This window comes from Melanotaenia boesemani, chromosome 11 (genome assembly GCF_017639745.1).
Source record: "Melanotaenia boesemani isolate fMelBoe1 chromosome 11, fMelBoe1.pri, whole genome shotgun sequence".
NCBI classification, from domain to species: Eukaryota; Metazoa; Chordata; class Actinopteri; order Atheriniformes; family Melanotaeniidae; genus Melanotaenia; species Melanotaenia boesemani.
In genome coordinates, this window is record NC_055692.1 from 36,382,336 (window position 1) to 36,399,270 (window position 16,935).

Here is a 16,935-nt window from a genome sequence, read left to right on the forward strand (position 1 = left end):
TTAGCAGCATTGAGGTGCAACAGCAGCGTGTCTACTTCCGGGTTTACTTATTACTATTACTCCCATCACTGGTAGTGTAGAGAAATCATGTGCAGTCTGTCATATGCTGTCATCAAGTGTGTGGCCTCTAAATGTGTGAAGGTTTGGAGAATCCTGTAATGTGTGCCAGCGTTTAAGAAAGTCTGTTATCAGCCACCGGCCCTGCTGTGCTAACACTAGAAATGCAGAGGGAACTATCAGAACTATGAGCTTCCTGCCATCTCTGACCTTGAATTTCTACCTCAGAAGCCAGGGATTCAGAAAATTACCAGTGAAACCATTAAAAATGGGCATTTTGAGAGCACCCAGTACTTTTTGGGTGGGTTTGAAGGTACTGAAGATTTCGGATTGGTCAGTCATCCCCAACATCTTTTTTCTGCCCTCCTTTGTCATTTTTAATCTCCCTCACAACTCGTACACTATACTGCCTGGCCAAATGCAGTTCCCACCAAGAAATAAAATGTAACACACTCTGATACCTGGTTGGACCTCCTTTATCTCTGATTCCAGCAGCTTCTCTGAGACATCGTCTCAATAAGCTTCTACAATGTCACAAGAATTATCTCCATCCAGTGTTGCATTATTTTTCCACTAAGATCTTGTAGTGATTATGTTTTATTCCAACCACTGCACAAAGCCTTCGCCAGCACATCCCAGAGATCCTCCATGGGGTTCAGGTCTGGACTCTGGTGGCCGATCCATGTGTGGAAATGATGTCTCCTGTTCCCTGAACCACTCTTTCACAATCTGAGCCCCATGAATCCTGCACTGTGCCATCAGGGAAGAAGGTATAACCTGCTCATTCAGGATATTCAGGTATCAGCTGACCTCATTCTTTGGACATAATGTTGCTGAACCTAGACCCGAACCCAGACCTGAACCTAGACCTGACCCACTGCAGCAACCCCAGATCATAGACTGTCTCCACAGGCTTTATTTCATTAGACATGATGCTGAATCCCTTCATCCTCCTCTCTTCTTACCCTGATGCTCCATCACTCTGGACCAAGGTAGACCTGGACTCATCAGACCACATGGCCTTCTTCCGTGGCTCCAGAGTCCAGTCTTTATGCTCCCTAGAGACCTGAAGCCTTTTTCTCCGGTTAGCCTCACTGGTTAGTGGTTTTCTTCTGGCTCCACAGCTGTTCAGTTCCTTGAGTTCCTTCACATTGTTCATGAGGAAATGTTCTAACTTTCACTATTAAACATGGTTCTGAGATCTACTGCTGTTTTTCTTCCATCTGGTTCCACCGATCACCATCATTCAGAATGTTTTTCTGACCACATTTCTTCCTGGAAGACGACGGTTCCCTCCACCCTTCCAGTTTTAATAATGTGTTGCACAGTTCTGAACCCAGTTCTAGTAGTTTCTGCTTCTGCTTTGATGTTTTCTCTGCTTGATACCAACGATCTGACCCTTCTTAACGTTTCCACGACCACGGATGTGTCTTTCCACATGGTTAAGACATGAGAAGCTGCTCGTTGCATCAGTTGTGGTTAAATAACCTGTTAAAACTGGAAGATGAGCACCCTGCAGGAATCATCTTCGACCGAGGCTCCGACCTGTTAGCTTAGTTAAATCCAGGTGGAGACTTTTTTTTTTTTTTTGGAAAGGCAGTGTATGTCTGGGTTTTTTACTTACTGAGTGGGAGTGAGAAACTAAAAAATATATGTGAAGAGGAAGTGACTGGAAAAACAGGAATTACTCTAAAGGCTGACACATACTCCACAAGAACAGAGAGCTTTCTTTTTGTTCTGGAAGTCCATCCTGGCTTGGTTTATTCCTGCTTCATGAGAAATGCTGTCTACGGCGGGCGGTGTTGGACAGATTTTCATACGTCCTCACCTCTGCGATCAGCTAATAATTCTCCTTTTCTATGAAACTATTTTAAACCAGCATCAAATTTCTCAAATAAAACATTTATTTTGCACTTTGTAACATTTTTTAATCCATAATCAATACTGAAAATCAAAAGAACATTGGAAACACCAAAAAAATACAAAGAGTTCATTCCTTCCAACTAGACTTTCAGTACAAAATTTTTTTCTTTTTGCAGATGAATTTTCTAAACCTGATGCGGCATTTGGCAACTTTTCTTCATTTCCTTGTACACAAGCAGCACTTTCCCTCTTTTATGTGGAGTTACTGGCTTTGGCATCAATGTCAGGAACATCTGTAGTGGTGACTGTCGAGGCCTGTAACCATAGAGAAAGCATTCGTTGGGAAGGTGCTTTCTCCTCATGATTTGTGCAAACACCAAGGATTTCCCCAACTCCTCCAAGAAAATTCTTCTCCTGTTTTGGTACCAGGAGGGATCCAGAGCGGTAGAGAGGATGAATGAGTTGAAGGCAGAGACATTGATCATGTTATAGAAGAGGACCTGAGCCAGTGAAGAGTTCTGCTCCTGCTGGTATGGGTTGGCACAACCTACAGAAAGGTTATGAGAAAATAAGAAAAATAAAATCACTAGATAGACGCCTGAAAAGCACAAAAACTGTGAAAATAAATCATCTAAGCATGGCATTGATGCATGAAGTAATAACTCTGTAAAAGCACAGACCTTGTCCAGGTTCAACGCCACCTTTGCAGGAGTTGTATTCTCCGATGATCACAGGTTTCCTATTCGCATCTTCTCTCACTGCTGCCTCTGTTTGCAGAGGAGGACCTCCTCATCCTGGTTGCTGCTTGTCACAGACATGAAATGCCAGCCAGCCAAGTTTCAGACGTTTATAACTTTGACAGGACACAGTGCAGGTGCAGCAGCCCACTAAGCTTTGTTTTGGTTTTTGTACTGTGACCTCTTTGAAGTGCAGCAGGGAGCCATGTTTTTATTTACTTTAGAGTGTGTATTCATGTCTGTGGGGAAGTATGCTAAACAAACATTATGATATATAACAAGTTCTACTTTCAGGTAAAACCAAGGTCATTTTGCAGTTCAAAGACACACGAGACACGAGCTCCACACAATAATACGGTCTAAGAAATACTAAGACATCGGTTTTCAAGCATAGGCCTATAATGGGAAAATGTCCCATGTCAGTAAAAATAACTAATTTTACCATTTTTCTCTTAAAATAAAAGCCTGAAATTGGAGGATGCATGATTACATCGTGTTATGGTCAAGATAAAACTTATTTGTAAAATGAAGCTTTCTTTATCCATCTTTGTACTTTTGGTGTTTTCAACAGTTTGATTTTCAGTATTGATTATGGATTAAAAAATGTTACAAAGTGCAAAATAAATGTTCTATTTGAGAAATTTGATGCTGGTTTAAGATAGTTTCATAGAAAGGGAGAATTATTAGAGTTTTTATAAAGGTTTTAGCTTTGAGGAATGACTTTTTTGTCCTCGAGATGATAGTAAATCATGAATCTGACCCTGCCAAAAAAAAAAAAAAAAAAAAACTAAAATACAGCTAAATCGATTTTGTTATTGATTTTTAGTATATGTAAGACTGATCTTTACCTTAGGTCCCCAACATCCCAAAATCTATTCTATGGGAAAAAACTAAATTTTTCTTTTAGTTTTATGAGAATAATGACTTTGTGTTGGAAAACTGGCATTTAAAGGGTTAAAAATCATTTCCATTATTTAATATTTGGTATTTTTGGTAAGGGCTGAAGATGATTAAAACATCTGAGCAAAAAAGTGTAATTTTTTAGTAGAAGTTTTTTGGAAGGGGACCTTTTTGTCTTCAGTAAATTAGTGTTACCCACAAGCTACAATCACTTTTTTCCAATCATACTGTAATGTGGATGGGTGCTCGACCAATCAGACATGACTAACATCACTTCGGGTTCTCTTTAGACTGACACGATGGTAAACAGAATCTTTTTCACAAAGAACATTAAATTTGAATCATCTTTACTAAATTCTATTTTGTTTTTTTTTGGGTTTTTTTTTCCCTCTTTTTTGGGACATGTTACAGCCCGTCGGACTCGGTCTCGTCTGCACCCATCGCGCTCGGTCTCATCCACACCCATCGCGCTCGGTCTCATCCACACCCATCGCGCTCTGTCTCATCCACACCCATCGCGCTCGGTCTCATCCACACCCATCGCGCTCGGTCTCATCCACACCCATCGCGCTCGGTCTCATCCACACCCATCGCGCTCGGTCTCATCCACACCCATCGGGACTTGTTCTTGTCCTTCAGGACTCAGTTGTGGACAAGACCAACATCTGGGGTCTGTAGTGGAAACATCATTCTCAGGAATTAGTCTTGTCTCTGCTGTAGTGAAGGCTACCTGTGCAGAATGGCTTCCTGTCTAGAAACCCTCAGTGTGAGTCTGTTGTGGTGGACTGTTTAACCTCCGCATGGTGTTACCTGCATCCTCTCTCTACCACCTCCATCCAAAACCAGAACGTTCTGACCCAATCTCTGGAACCAAGTGGTGGTGGAGATGGCGACATGCCAGTGTGCTCTGTTGCAGCTGTAGACCACTGTGATGGTGTAAGATGGTTTAAACAGGGTGGAGGTCTCTAACGCTGTCTGGGTGTCTCTTCTCTCTGCTGCCCCCTGCTGGTGACCCTTCCAGACGTGGCTGTGTTCACGGAGAGACTGAGAATTCTAACGGTAGGAGGTACGAGAAGCGCCGCTGCTGTGAAGCCTGTAGCTCCTGTTTTGTAGTTTCCAGGAAACTCTGCAGGAGATCTGGATGGTAACATCGCATCCTGACGCTCTGTAGAGGCCGCTGTAGAAAGATGAAGAACAATGTTTCATGTGGCTCAGTGTGTTTACAGAAAACCAGCTTCAGCTCCACAAGCTGCTTTTAGTTTTATTGACACGACACTGATTTTTAAGTTAAGTTTGAATTTGATCTCTGAATGTTTTTCCATCAGACCTCTAGTGTCTGAGCCAGACCCAGAACCCACCCCAGAACTGGTCTTGTCTCAGAAAACCATCACTTATTCCTTAAAGTTTGAGATGGATTCTGTCCTCAGAGATTCATGCTGCTCCGGTGTCAGATGCAGTGACCGGTTAAATCCAGCATGGACATTAATACAGATCCAGAAGTTCTGACGTCACCGCTGCGCCTCCTGCTGGAATCCTCCGGTAACTGCACCCCACATCATAAAGTTGGCGAGTGACCAAATATATGAACCTGAGGTTAAAGAAAGTGAGATTATAGTCAGACTGAAGCTGTTATAAAGGAACACTGGTTGCTCACAAGATGCAGGCTGAGACTGGAAAAGGTAAAACTTTGTAATCACGCAGATTAAACCAGCTGATCCAGCTTCTTTCACTCATGGGGGAACTGAGGGAAACACTGAGCCACAGTGAAACATGAAAACTTTAGCTAACAAGACATTTCTCCTGAGTGTAGTTAGCTTTTTAGCTGCTGCTAGCATCCTGTTGACGTTAGTAGATGACCTGATAGAGGATTTACCCCCCACTGAGTCTGTTGCAACCATGGTCACAGGTTCAAGTGAAAGCCGCCTCCTGCAGGTAAAACATGAGCTTGACATGTCAGCCTCTTTGTTTCACCTCAGTTTAATCTGGAATCATTGATCCTCTCCATCAGAGAACATGATGGAGCATCAGGAATTCCTCTGTTAATCTTCTCTGCAATAAGTGATATGTTGCTCTACTGTCATTACATCTGGACTTTAGTCTGACCCAGGATCTGGTGGTTTTCTGAGGTCAGCTCCAGCAGGTTGTTGAGGCTGTGGGTGGATTTGCTGTAAGTAAAGTGTTTGTGTGTTTCAGAGTCCGACTGCCAGTTTCGGTTTGGGCTCGGCTGCTCTCAGAAGGGTAACGTCCTTTAGTGTCATCCTGCATCCTCTTTCCTCGCTCATCTCTGAGGGGGGAAAGCGAGCGAGTCTTAAGCTGTGGTCAGCTTCCGAGCCTGCTTCCTAATTGGCCGATATCAGCGTCCGACCCTGCTTCCTGGTTGGCCGATATCAGCATCCGACCCTGTGTTCTTATTGGCAGACATCAGCGTCTGAGCCTGCTTCCTAATTGGCTGATATCAGCGTCCGAGCCTGCTTCCTGGTTGGCCGTGGTCAGCGTCCAAGCCTGCTTCCTGGTTGGCCGTGGTCAGCGTCCGAGCCTGCTTCCTAATTGGCTGATATCAGCATCCGACCCTTCTTCCTGGTTGGCTGTGGTCAGCGTCCGAGTCTGCTTCCTAATTGGTCGATATCCGCGTCCGAGCCTGCTTCCTGGTTGGCCGTGGTCAGCGTCCAAGCCTGCTTCCTGGTTGGCTGATATCAGCGTCCGAGCCTGCTTCCTGGTTGACCGCGGTCAGCGTCCGATCCTGCTTCCTAATTGGCCGATATCAGCATCCGACCCTGCTTCCAGGTTGGCCTTGGTCAGCATCCTATCCTGCTTCCCAATTGCTGATATTAGCATCCGACCCTGCTTCCTGGTTGGCCGTGGTCAGCGTCCGAGCCTGCTTCCTAATTGGCTGATATCAGCGTCCGAGCCTGCTTCCTGGTTGGCCGTGGTCAGCGTCCAAGCCTGCTTCCTGGTTGGCCGTGGTCAGCGTCCGAGCCTGCTTCCTAATTGGCTGATATCAGCATCCGACCCTGCTTCCTGGTTGGCTGTGGTCAGCGTCCGAGTCTGCTTCCTAATTGGTCGATATCCGCGTCCGAGCCTGCTTCCTGGTTGGCCGTGGTCAGCGTCCAAGCCTGCTTCCTGGTTGGCTGATATCAGCGTCCGAGCCTGTTTCCTGGTTGACCGCGGTCAGCGTCCGATCCTGCTTCCTAATTGGCCGATATCAGCATCCGACCCTGCTTCCTGGTTGGCCTTGGTCAGCATCCTATCCTGCTTCCCAATTGCTGATAATAGCATCCGACCCTGCTTCCTGGTTGGCCGTGGTCAGCGTCCGAGCCTGCTTCCTAATTGGCCGAAATCAGGGTCCGACCCTGCTTCCTGAGCGGGGTTTGTTTTAGGGTGCTGTCACACGGCTGCTGTTAGGTCCACTTTAACCCGGGTCTGCTTCCATGGATGGCACGATGCATTTGGAGTAGTATGAACACTAAATGTTCATTCACGCCTTATAGTCCACTTTCGCTTTCACACAATGCTCGCTGAAACCAGTTGGACCTTTTTAATATTGTCTCCCCGCCTTTATCGAAGCTCACTGAAAGACAACCAACGAAGGAGAAAACTGCTTCATCTATTGGTTAATGCAGGACAACTAGTGTTTCCATCAGAGTAAAACATGGAGCTGCATCAGATGCTAGTGGTCTTTGGTTTCTATCAGAACTTTTACTGAGTTCTGTGTCTCACCATGAAATATTTCTCCGACTAGCATCCTACATGCACCCATGTTTTCGTTGTGTTTACCCACAGTGGTCTGTGTTGTACCCGCCATCCCCTGTGCATTGCAGTACACGTCCTGTATTTGGATCACTTGAAGCAGACAGACTTAAATTTTTAAAGGAGGACCAGAGTTCACTTCACTGTTCCATAACAGTTTGTACATTCACACTTTCCCCAAACAACCTAACTGAAGACAGACTCGTTCTCACTCTGGTTCAGTCCAAAGAAGCAAACTCTGGTCCGGTTGAGAACCAGGGATCCCCTGGTTCAGACCAAAGAAGCGAACTCTGGTCCAATTGAGAACCGGGGGTCTTCTGGTTCAGTCCAAAGAAGCGAACTCTGGTCCGGTTGAGAACCAGGGGTGTTCTGGTTCAGACCAAAAAAGCGAACTCTGGTCCAGTTGAGAACCGGGGATCCCCTGGTTCAGACCAAAGAAGCGAACTGCAGTGAAGCAGAGACAGGAAATGATGCAGATCAACGTGGCGGATATCTGTCTGCCTCCTGCTACTCATACTGGACACATTCTAGTGAAAACCGGATCAGATCTGAAGACCAAAGTAAAACCAGAGGCCAGACTAATTAAAATTATTATCGCTGCAGTGGTTTCTTCTGGTGAATGAGCTGCTTTTATTCAACAGCCTAGCACAGGTTAAACTATAAAACATGAAAACGATGATTGCCACAGAACTTTATTAAATATTGACTAGATAAACTCGAATCAAAGACTTTCCATTAAAAGAAAACTTGGATTTGGGAGAAGGTGCAGTTTGAGTTTTCAGAGATCAGCTGCACAAAACACCTAAAGTTAAGATTTTCTTCATGGTCAGAGTAAAAGATTCCTTCAAATGAAACCAGTTCCAGAAAACAGAAAGTCCAGTTCCTTACAAAGATTTCTCTCCACCTGCCCTTCTAAAACTTCCCTTAAAGTCACTGAAGTCATTGAATTAAGGGACCAACTTACAGAGAAACTAAAGTTCCTTCAGCAGAAAATTCATCCAGAGGAGACTTCTCTGACCAGAATATGCGATAGGAACTGGTATGCAGTCAATACCAGTTAGGTATTATAATAAAATATAATATAATAAATATATATCACACTTCCTGCAAAGTTCAGGTCAAATCAACCAAAACAAGGATGTTAGGAAGATGTGAGACATTGCCAGAGTTTAGATGTGAGTTCAGCTCCACATTCCTTAAAAAGTTGATCTATGTGATGCCATAGATCCGCCTACGTTATCTGGGAAAGATTTAGTTCCGTTCCCGGTATCTGGAACCGTCTGGGGTTTCGGACCAGCTTATGGGCCGGTTCCCGGTATCTGGAACTATCCACAGCTTCGGACCAGCTTCTGGACCGGTTCCTGGTGGAGTTAAAACCCTTCTTGATAAATCCTGTATCGTTTTTGCTCCTGGATGTTCTAACCTGTGGTGTTTTTAATAGTGTTGTTGCCATGGCAGCCGGCTATCTCCATCAGGTTCCTTTAGACACTCCTAAAGGAAATATTAAAGCAACTCAGACAGTAGCTAACTGGACTGGTTCTATAATGTCTCTTTCACATAAAGCCGTCACAGTGATCCTTTATGTAGACATGTAAAAAGAAGAAATGACATTTAAATGGCCAAAATGATTAAATTAAGAGTTGCTACACATGTTCATCACATACTCTGGTTTGCAATCAGCTGTTTGACCGCCACTTCCTGTTACACAGCTGATCAGGAGGACGACTGTAACGATTCAACCTTAAGAACTGCAGAATGCTGACGTCCACCAAGCTATGCCACCAAAGAACCACATCCAACTCCAGTCTTATCCGAGCTCAGGTTTTTCCTCACATCACTTTCCACGTACATCCAACACCACTCTGCTCTCTGTTCTTACCAACCACATAAAGGCTACGGCCAAAACCATCCAGTTCCAAACACAGGAGTGACCCATAAAACATTCACTACAAATTAGTTTCAAGCTTGCGTTTCCACTGCAAGTCGGACCGCCACTGGGTCGCGGCGTTTAGACCGAATGCCGAGCGTGGCGTCATTCTACTGCGACGACAGCAAACGAGATGCTACTGAACAAACAACAATGGAGGCCAGTCAGCAGCTTGCTTTTGTTCTGTTTAGCTTGTGGTTCTTTGTACAAACATCACAAGCCGCATCGTACGAGAGAAGATTGCAGGCGGCAAAGAGAAACAGCCAAAAAGAGAAGAAAACTTCTGGCTTGAGGTGGAACCAGAGATGCGCCTTGGTGCGGCAAAGACAAAGACAGAGGCGCCATGTTATCATGTTTGTCATGTAGTTGTAGTATGTTTACTAACTTGTACAAAATAACCTCGGTTTCCAAAAAATATTACATGGGTAACTTAAATATGAACTGCGCTGAAATGAAAAGGAGTCCCTTTTCCCTGTGTTCCTGAACATGTTCTCCAACGCCTCGGTTTTCAATGCTGCAGTCTTTTGTTTACTTCTTGTGTTTATGAAAACACAACATAAAAATAAGGAACTTCGGAAAAAAAAGAAACAAGATAAGTAAATAAGATAAGTTTTTGTCGTAGGAAGTGACGTTTTTCTGTCCGCCAATCAACAGATTTCATCGATGCCAGTAGCTCCGCCTTAACCGTACCACAGAAATTTTCCCATGGACCTAAAACTGAAGGAGGTCCAGAAATGGTGCGGTGTGGTTCGATTGTACAGGGTGTGCAGAATTATTAGGCAAGTTGTATTTTTGAGGATTAATTTTATTATAGAGCAACAACTATGTTCCCAATGAACACAAAAGACTCATAAATATCAAAGCTGAATATTTTTGGAAGTTGGAGTGGGGCTTTTTTAGTTTTAGTATCTTAGGAGGATATCTGTGTGTGTAGGTGAATATTACTGTGCATAATTATTAGGCAACCTAACAAAAACCAAATATATACCCATTTCACTTATTTATTTTCACCAGGGAAACCAATATAACAACTCAAAATTTACAAATATACATTTCTGGCATTCAAAAACAAAACAAAAACAAATCAGTGACCAATATAACCACCTTTCTTTGCGAGGACACTCAAAAGCCTGCCATCCATAGATTCTGTCAGTGTCTTGATCTGTTCACGATCAACATTGCGTGCAGCAGCAACCACAGCCTCCCAGACCCTGTTCAGAGAGGTGTACTGTTTTCCCTCCCTGTAGATCTCACATTTGATGAGGGACCACAGGTTCTCTATGAGGTTAAGATCAGGTGAACAAGGAGGCCATGTCATTATTTTTTCTTCTTTTAGACCTTTTCTGGCCAGCCACACAGTGGAGTACTTGGATGCGTGTGATGGAGCATTGTCCTGCATGAAAATCATGTTTTTCTTGAACGATGCTGACTTCTTCCTGTACCACTGCTTGAAGAAGGTGTCTTCCAGAAACTGGCAGTAGGACTGGGAGTTGAGCTTGACTCCATCCTCAACCCGAAAAGGTCCCACAAGCTCATCTTTGATGATACCAGCCCATACCAGTATCCCACCTCCACCTTGCTGGCGTCTGAGTCGGAGTGGAGCTCTCTGCCCTGTACTGATCCAGCCACGGGCCCACCCATCTGGCCCATCAAGACTCACTCTCATTTCATCAGTCCATAAAACCTTAGAAAAATCAATCTTATGATATTTCTTGGCCCAGTCTTGACGTTTTATCTTGTGTGTCTTGTTCAGTGGTGGTCGTTTTTCAGCCTTCCTTACCTTGGCCATGTCCCTGAGTATTGCACACCTTGTGCTTCTTGGCACTCCAGTGATGTTGCAGCTCTGAAATATGGCAAAACTGGTGGCCAATGGCATCTTGGCAGCTTCACGCTTGTTTTTCCTCAGTTCATGGGCAGTTATTTTGCGCCTTGTTTTTTCAACACGCTTCTTGCGACCCTGTTGACTATTTTAAATGAAACGCTTGATTGTTCAATGATCACGCCTCAAAAGCTTGGCAATTTTAAGAGTGCTGCATCCCTCTGCAAGACATCTCACTATTTTTGACTTTTCAGAGTCCGTCAAATCTCTCTTCTGACCCATTTTGCCAAAGGAATGGAAGTTGCCTAATTATGCACACCTGATATAGGGTGTTGATGTCATTAGACCACACCCCTTCTCATTACAGAGATGCACATCACCTGATATGCTTAACTGGTAGTAGGCTTTCAAGCCTGTACCGGTTGGAGTAGAACAACATGCATAAAGAGGATGATGTGGTCAAAATACTCATTTGCCTAATAATTCTGCACACAGTGTATGGACCCCTTTTATAATGGAAACACAAAATGGCGTACCGGCCGAACCAAACCGCTCAACGGAAACGAGGCTAGAATGCTCGCGTCGTCGGCATTCCTCAGAAATCTGCTCCGAAATATTTAACATGTTCAATGTTCCTGATTGTCGGCTACAACCCGTTTCAGAGCTGATTATCAATCGGTTCAAAACACACCTCAGAACAAATGCTGATTGGACAGGAAATCTTGTTTGTCGTCCGAGGTCGGGAAGAGACAAAATCAGGACAAAAACAGCCCAAAAAACGTTATGTGTGCCAGGCTTTAGTGAGGGGGCGTCTGCATCTGCCTCACAATGTGATGTCACAAGCCTTTGATGTTTCATGTTTGCTGCATCATCAGACTGAAAGTCCTTTTTATACTACTTCATAAGGACCTGGACTCACACGGTCTGTCCCCTAGTAACTGCTGAGTTCTGGCTTCATTTAAACCCAGTTAAACCCAGATTTCCTCAGATATGAAGAACTGAAGAGTCCAGCAGCTGGTTTACGTCTGCATCAGAACCGGAACCGGGTTTCATTCTGGTCCCCCTGGTTTACGTCTGCATCCATTCTATCTGTTTGAATTCATTCTGTCCTCTTCTTCCTCTCTTTCCTCCTCTTCCTCGTCCTGCATGTCACATGTTCATCACTAAAACCTGATGCATGTTTTCATGCATTTATTCGTCTCCTACAACCCTTCCTCACCTCCTTTCTACTGTTTATCTCCTCCTCTTCCTCTTCCGGCCTCGCTGTGCATCATGGGACATGTAGGTTTCTACGGTCTGGACGAGTCGGACCTGGACAAGGTTTTCAGGCTGCCCACCACCACCTTCATCGGGGGCTCCGAGACCGCGTTGCCTCTGAAGGAGATCATCCGCCGCCTAGAGGTACAGGCACACACATGGACACACACACCTAGAGGTACACGCGCACACATGGACACGCACACACACCTAGAGGTACACGCGCACACATGGACACACACACCTAGAGATACACGCACACACCCAGAGGTACACGCACACACCTGGACACACACACACACCTAGAGGTACACGCACACACCTGGACACACACACACACACACACACCTAGAGATACACGCACACACCTGGACACACACACCTAGAGGTACACGCACACACCTGGACACACACACACACACACCTAGAGGTACACGCACACACCTGGACACACACACCTAGAGGTACACGCACACACCTGGACACACACACACACACACCTAGAGGTACACGCACACACACCTAGAGGTACACGCACACACCTGGACACACACACACCTAGAGGTACACGCACAAACCTGGACACACACACACACACACCTAGAGGTACACGCACACACATGGACACACACACACACCTAAAGGTACACGCACACACCTGGACACACACACACACACACCTAGAGATACACGCACACACCTGGAGACACACACACACACACCTAGAGGTACACGCACACACATGGACACACACACACCTAGCGATACACACACACACATGGACACACACACACCTAGGGATACACGCACACACCTGGACACACACACACACCTAGAGATACACGCACACACCTGGACTCACACACACACACCTAGAGATACATGCACACACCTGGACACACACACACACACACCTAGAGGTACACGCACGCACACACCTGGACACACACACACACACCTAGAGGTACACGCACACACCTGGACACACACACACACACCTAGAGGTACACGACACACACCTGGACACACACACACACACCTAGAGATACACGCACACACCTGGACACACACACCTAGAGGTACACGCGCACACATGGACACGCACACACACCTAGAGGTACACGCGCACACATGGACACACACACCTAGAGATACACGCACACACCCAGAGGTACACGCACACACCTGGACACACACACACACCTAGAGGTACACGGACACACCTGGACACACACACACACACACACACACCTAGAGATACACGCACACACCTGGACACACACACCTAGAGGTACACGCACACACCTGGACACACACACACACACACCTAGAGGTACACGCACACACACCTAGAGGTACACGCACACACCTGGACACACACACACCTAGAGGTACACGCACAAACCTGGACACACACACACACACACCTAGAGGTACACGCACACACATGGACACACACACACACACACCTAAAGGTACACGCACACACCTGGACACACACACACACACCTAGAGATACACGCACACACCTGGAGACACACACACACACACCTAGAGGTACACGCACACACATGGACACACACACACCTAGCGATACACACACACACATGGACACACACACACCTAGGGATACACGCACACACCTGGACACACACACACACCTAGAGATACACGCACACACCTGGACTCACACACACACACCTAGAGATACATGCACACACCTGGACACACACACACACACACCTAGAGGTACACGCATGCACACACCTGGACACACACACACACACCTAGAGGTACACGCACACACCTGGACACACACACACACACCTAGAGGTACACGACACACACCTGGACACACACACACACCTAGAGATACACGCACACACCTGGACACACACACACACACACACCTAGAGGTACACGCACACACATGGACACACACACACACCTAAAGGTACACGCACACACCTGGACACACACACACACACACCTAGAGATACACGCACACACCTGGACACACACACCTAGAGGTACACGCACACACGGACACACACACACCTAGGGATACACACACACACACACCTGGACACACACACACACACCTGGACACACACATAGGCCTGTCGCGATAAGCAATAAGTCAATTAATTGAACAATAAGAAAATAAGAGCACGATAAGTTTGCCGGCCGCGATAATTTTTATTAGTCCCCCCTTTACCATAAACTGTGTATGACAATAGGTTTCACTATGGAGTATTTCGACTAAACGCTCTGGTTTCTTGCGGAGTGATCTCTCTGGTGTCATACTTGACTGCAGCATGTTGCAGCACGAGCCGGTAAGCCGCATTTGTTTTGCAGGGCTGCCAACACGCAATGGCCGTGAGACTTGCGCATTTAAGTGGCTTCTCACGCTCTCGCGCTAAACCTCCGATTCTCATGCTGAAATATGTAAATAAGTCGAATGGAGAAATAATAGATGCAAGCACCTCCTCTTTTATCATTTCGCTGCTCCCCACATGTAAGCAGAACACACACATTCTAGCTTACGACGTCAGTACAAAGCCCCCACTTCCTGGTCTACCGTAATAACCCCTGTAATCCGCAGGCACATTACGCAAATAGAGTCAGCCTATATACTAGCGTATTTGACAAAATACACATTAAGAGCAATGCCGGCTAATCGAGAGGTTTGGGAGGATTCCCAGTGGGTCGCATTACTTTTGGGCCGGTGTCCCGGCTTATGTGAAAAAGGCGCTTTTATTTATTTAGTTTATTGACCTTTACAATAGGGGTACTTGCATTATTATGGCATATGTCATTATATTAGTTGAGAATGGTCTCAAAATGACACATTAGCGCTTTGCGCAATATTATCGTTTATCGTGATAATTTCTGAGAAAATTTATCGTACAGCTAAATTTGTTATCGTGACAGGCCTACACACACACACACACACCTAGAGATACACGCACACACCTGGACACACACACACACACACCTAGAGATACACGCACACACCTGGACACACACACCTAGAGGTACACGCACACACGGACACACACACACACCTAGGGATACACACACACACCTAGAGGTACACGACACACACCTGGACACACGCACACACCTGGACACACACACACACACACACCTAGAGGTACACGCACACACATGGACACACACACACACCTAGAGGTACACGCACACACCTGGACACACACACACACACCTAGAGATACACGCACACACCTGGACACACACACCTAGAGGTACACGCACACACCTGGACACACACACACACCTAGAGATACACGCACACACCTGGACACACACACACCTAGAGATACACGCACACACACCTAGAGGTACACGCACACACCTGGACACACACACACACACCTAGAGGTACACGCACACACCTAGAGATACACGCACACACATGGACACACACACACCTAGGGATACACGCACACACCTGGACACACACACACACCTAGAGATACACGCACACACCTGGACACACACACACACCTAGAGATACGTGCACACACCTGGACACACACACACACCTAGAGGTACACGCACACACATGGACACACACACACACCTAGAGATACATGCACACACATGGACACACACACACACACACCTAGAGATACACGCACACATTTTCAAACGAGCCCAGTCGGTCTCTAAGCCCTGGTGGTGTTGCAGCTGTCATGGACAGATGTGTGTGTGTGTGTTCAGATGGCGTACTGCCAGCACATCGGTGTGGAGTTCATGTTCATCAACGACCTGGAGCAGTGTCAGTGGATCCGACAGAAGTTCGAGACCCCCGGCGTGATGCAGTTCACTCTGGAGGAGAAGAGGACGCTGCTGGCTCGCATGATCCGCTCCACCAGGTACTCCCCACCTGTCGCCGCCCGCAGACGGGCGTGTGCGGTCAGTCGGTGTTGATCTGAGCGTGTGTGTTCAGGTTTGAGGAGTTCCTGCAGAAGAAGTGGTCTGCAGAGAAACGCTTCGGACTGGAGGGATGCGAGTCTCTGATCCCGGCCCTGAAAACCATCATCGATAAGTCCTCTGAGAACGGCGTGGAGAACGTCATCATGGGCATGCCTCACAGGTAACACACACACACACACACACAGGTGACATGTCTGTCTTAACTAGAATTATATAAAGAATCATTTTAATTTCTCCCCTCCTGTAACCTAGATTTTTCTTATTTTAATTAAATTAGACTTGATATGAATACATAAAACACAAACATAACTATGAAATAAGAGTCAGTATTGTGGAGCATCATTATGTGAACTTTGGCTTTATTTCCTCTCTAATTTTAGTATTATTATTATTATTATTATTATTATTATTATTATTATTATTATTATTATTATTATTTATGCACTTAATTAAAGATTAAGCATCTTATTCTTTTTTCACCTCTCCACTGTTCTTTCTTCGTGGAGTTGCTTTTTGAAAAACAAACAGTTAAATTACAAATAAAAATAAAGTTTCATTAAAAAATTAAGAATAAAATATAAATGAAAAAAAAACTAAATATATTCAAATATATTTATTGATATAAACCATCTTATAAACACATTTTTATGTTAAAATTCTGCTGC

General features: G+C 45.6%; 1 protein-coding gene across 2 annotated transcripts in view; it reads left to right on the forward strand.

Annotated features, from left to right (window-relative positions):
• Positions 1 to 16,935, forward strand: part of ogdha (oxoglutarate dehydrogenase a) — a 54,289-nt gene that overhangs the window by 25,858 nt on the left and 11,496 nt on the right. For both annotated transcript variants that reach the window (XM_042000372.1, XM_042000371.1), the window contains exons 5-7: positions 12,336 to 12,451; positions 16,055 to 16,209; positions 16,284 to 16,430. In XM_042000372.1, coding sequence (XP_041856306.1) covers positions 12,336 to 12,451; positions 16,055 to 16,209; positions 16,284 to 16,430 — 418 coding nt within the window. The remainder of the gene's footprint in view (positions 1 to 12,335; positions 12,452 to 16,054; positions 16,210 to 16,283; positions 16,431 to 16,935) is intronic.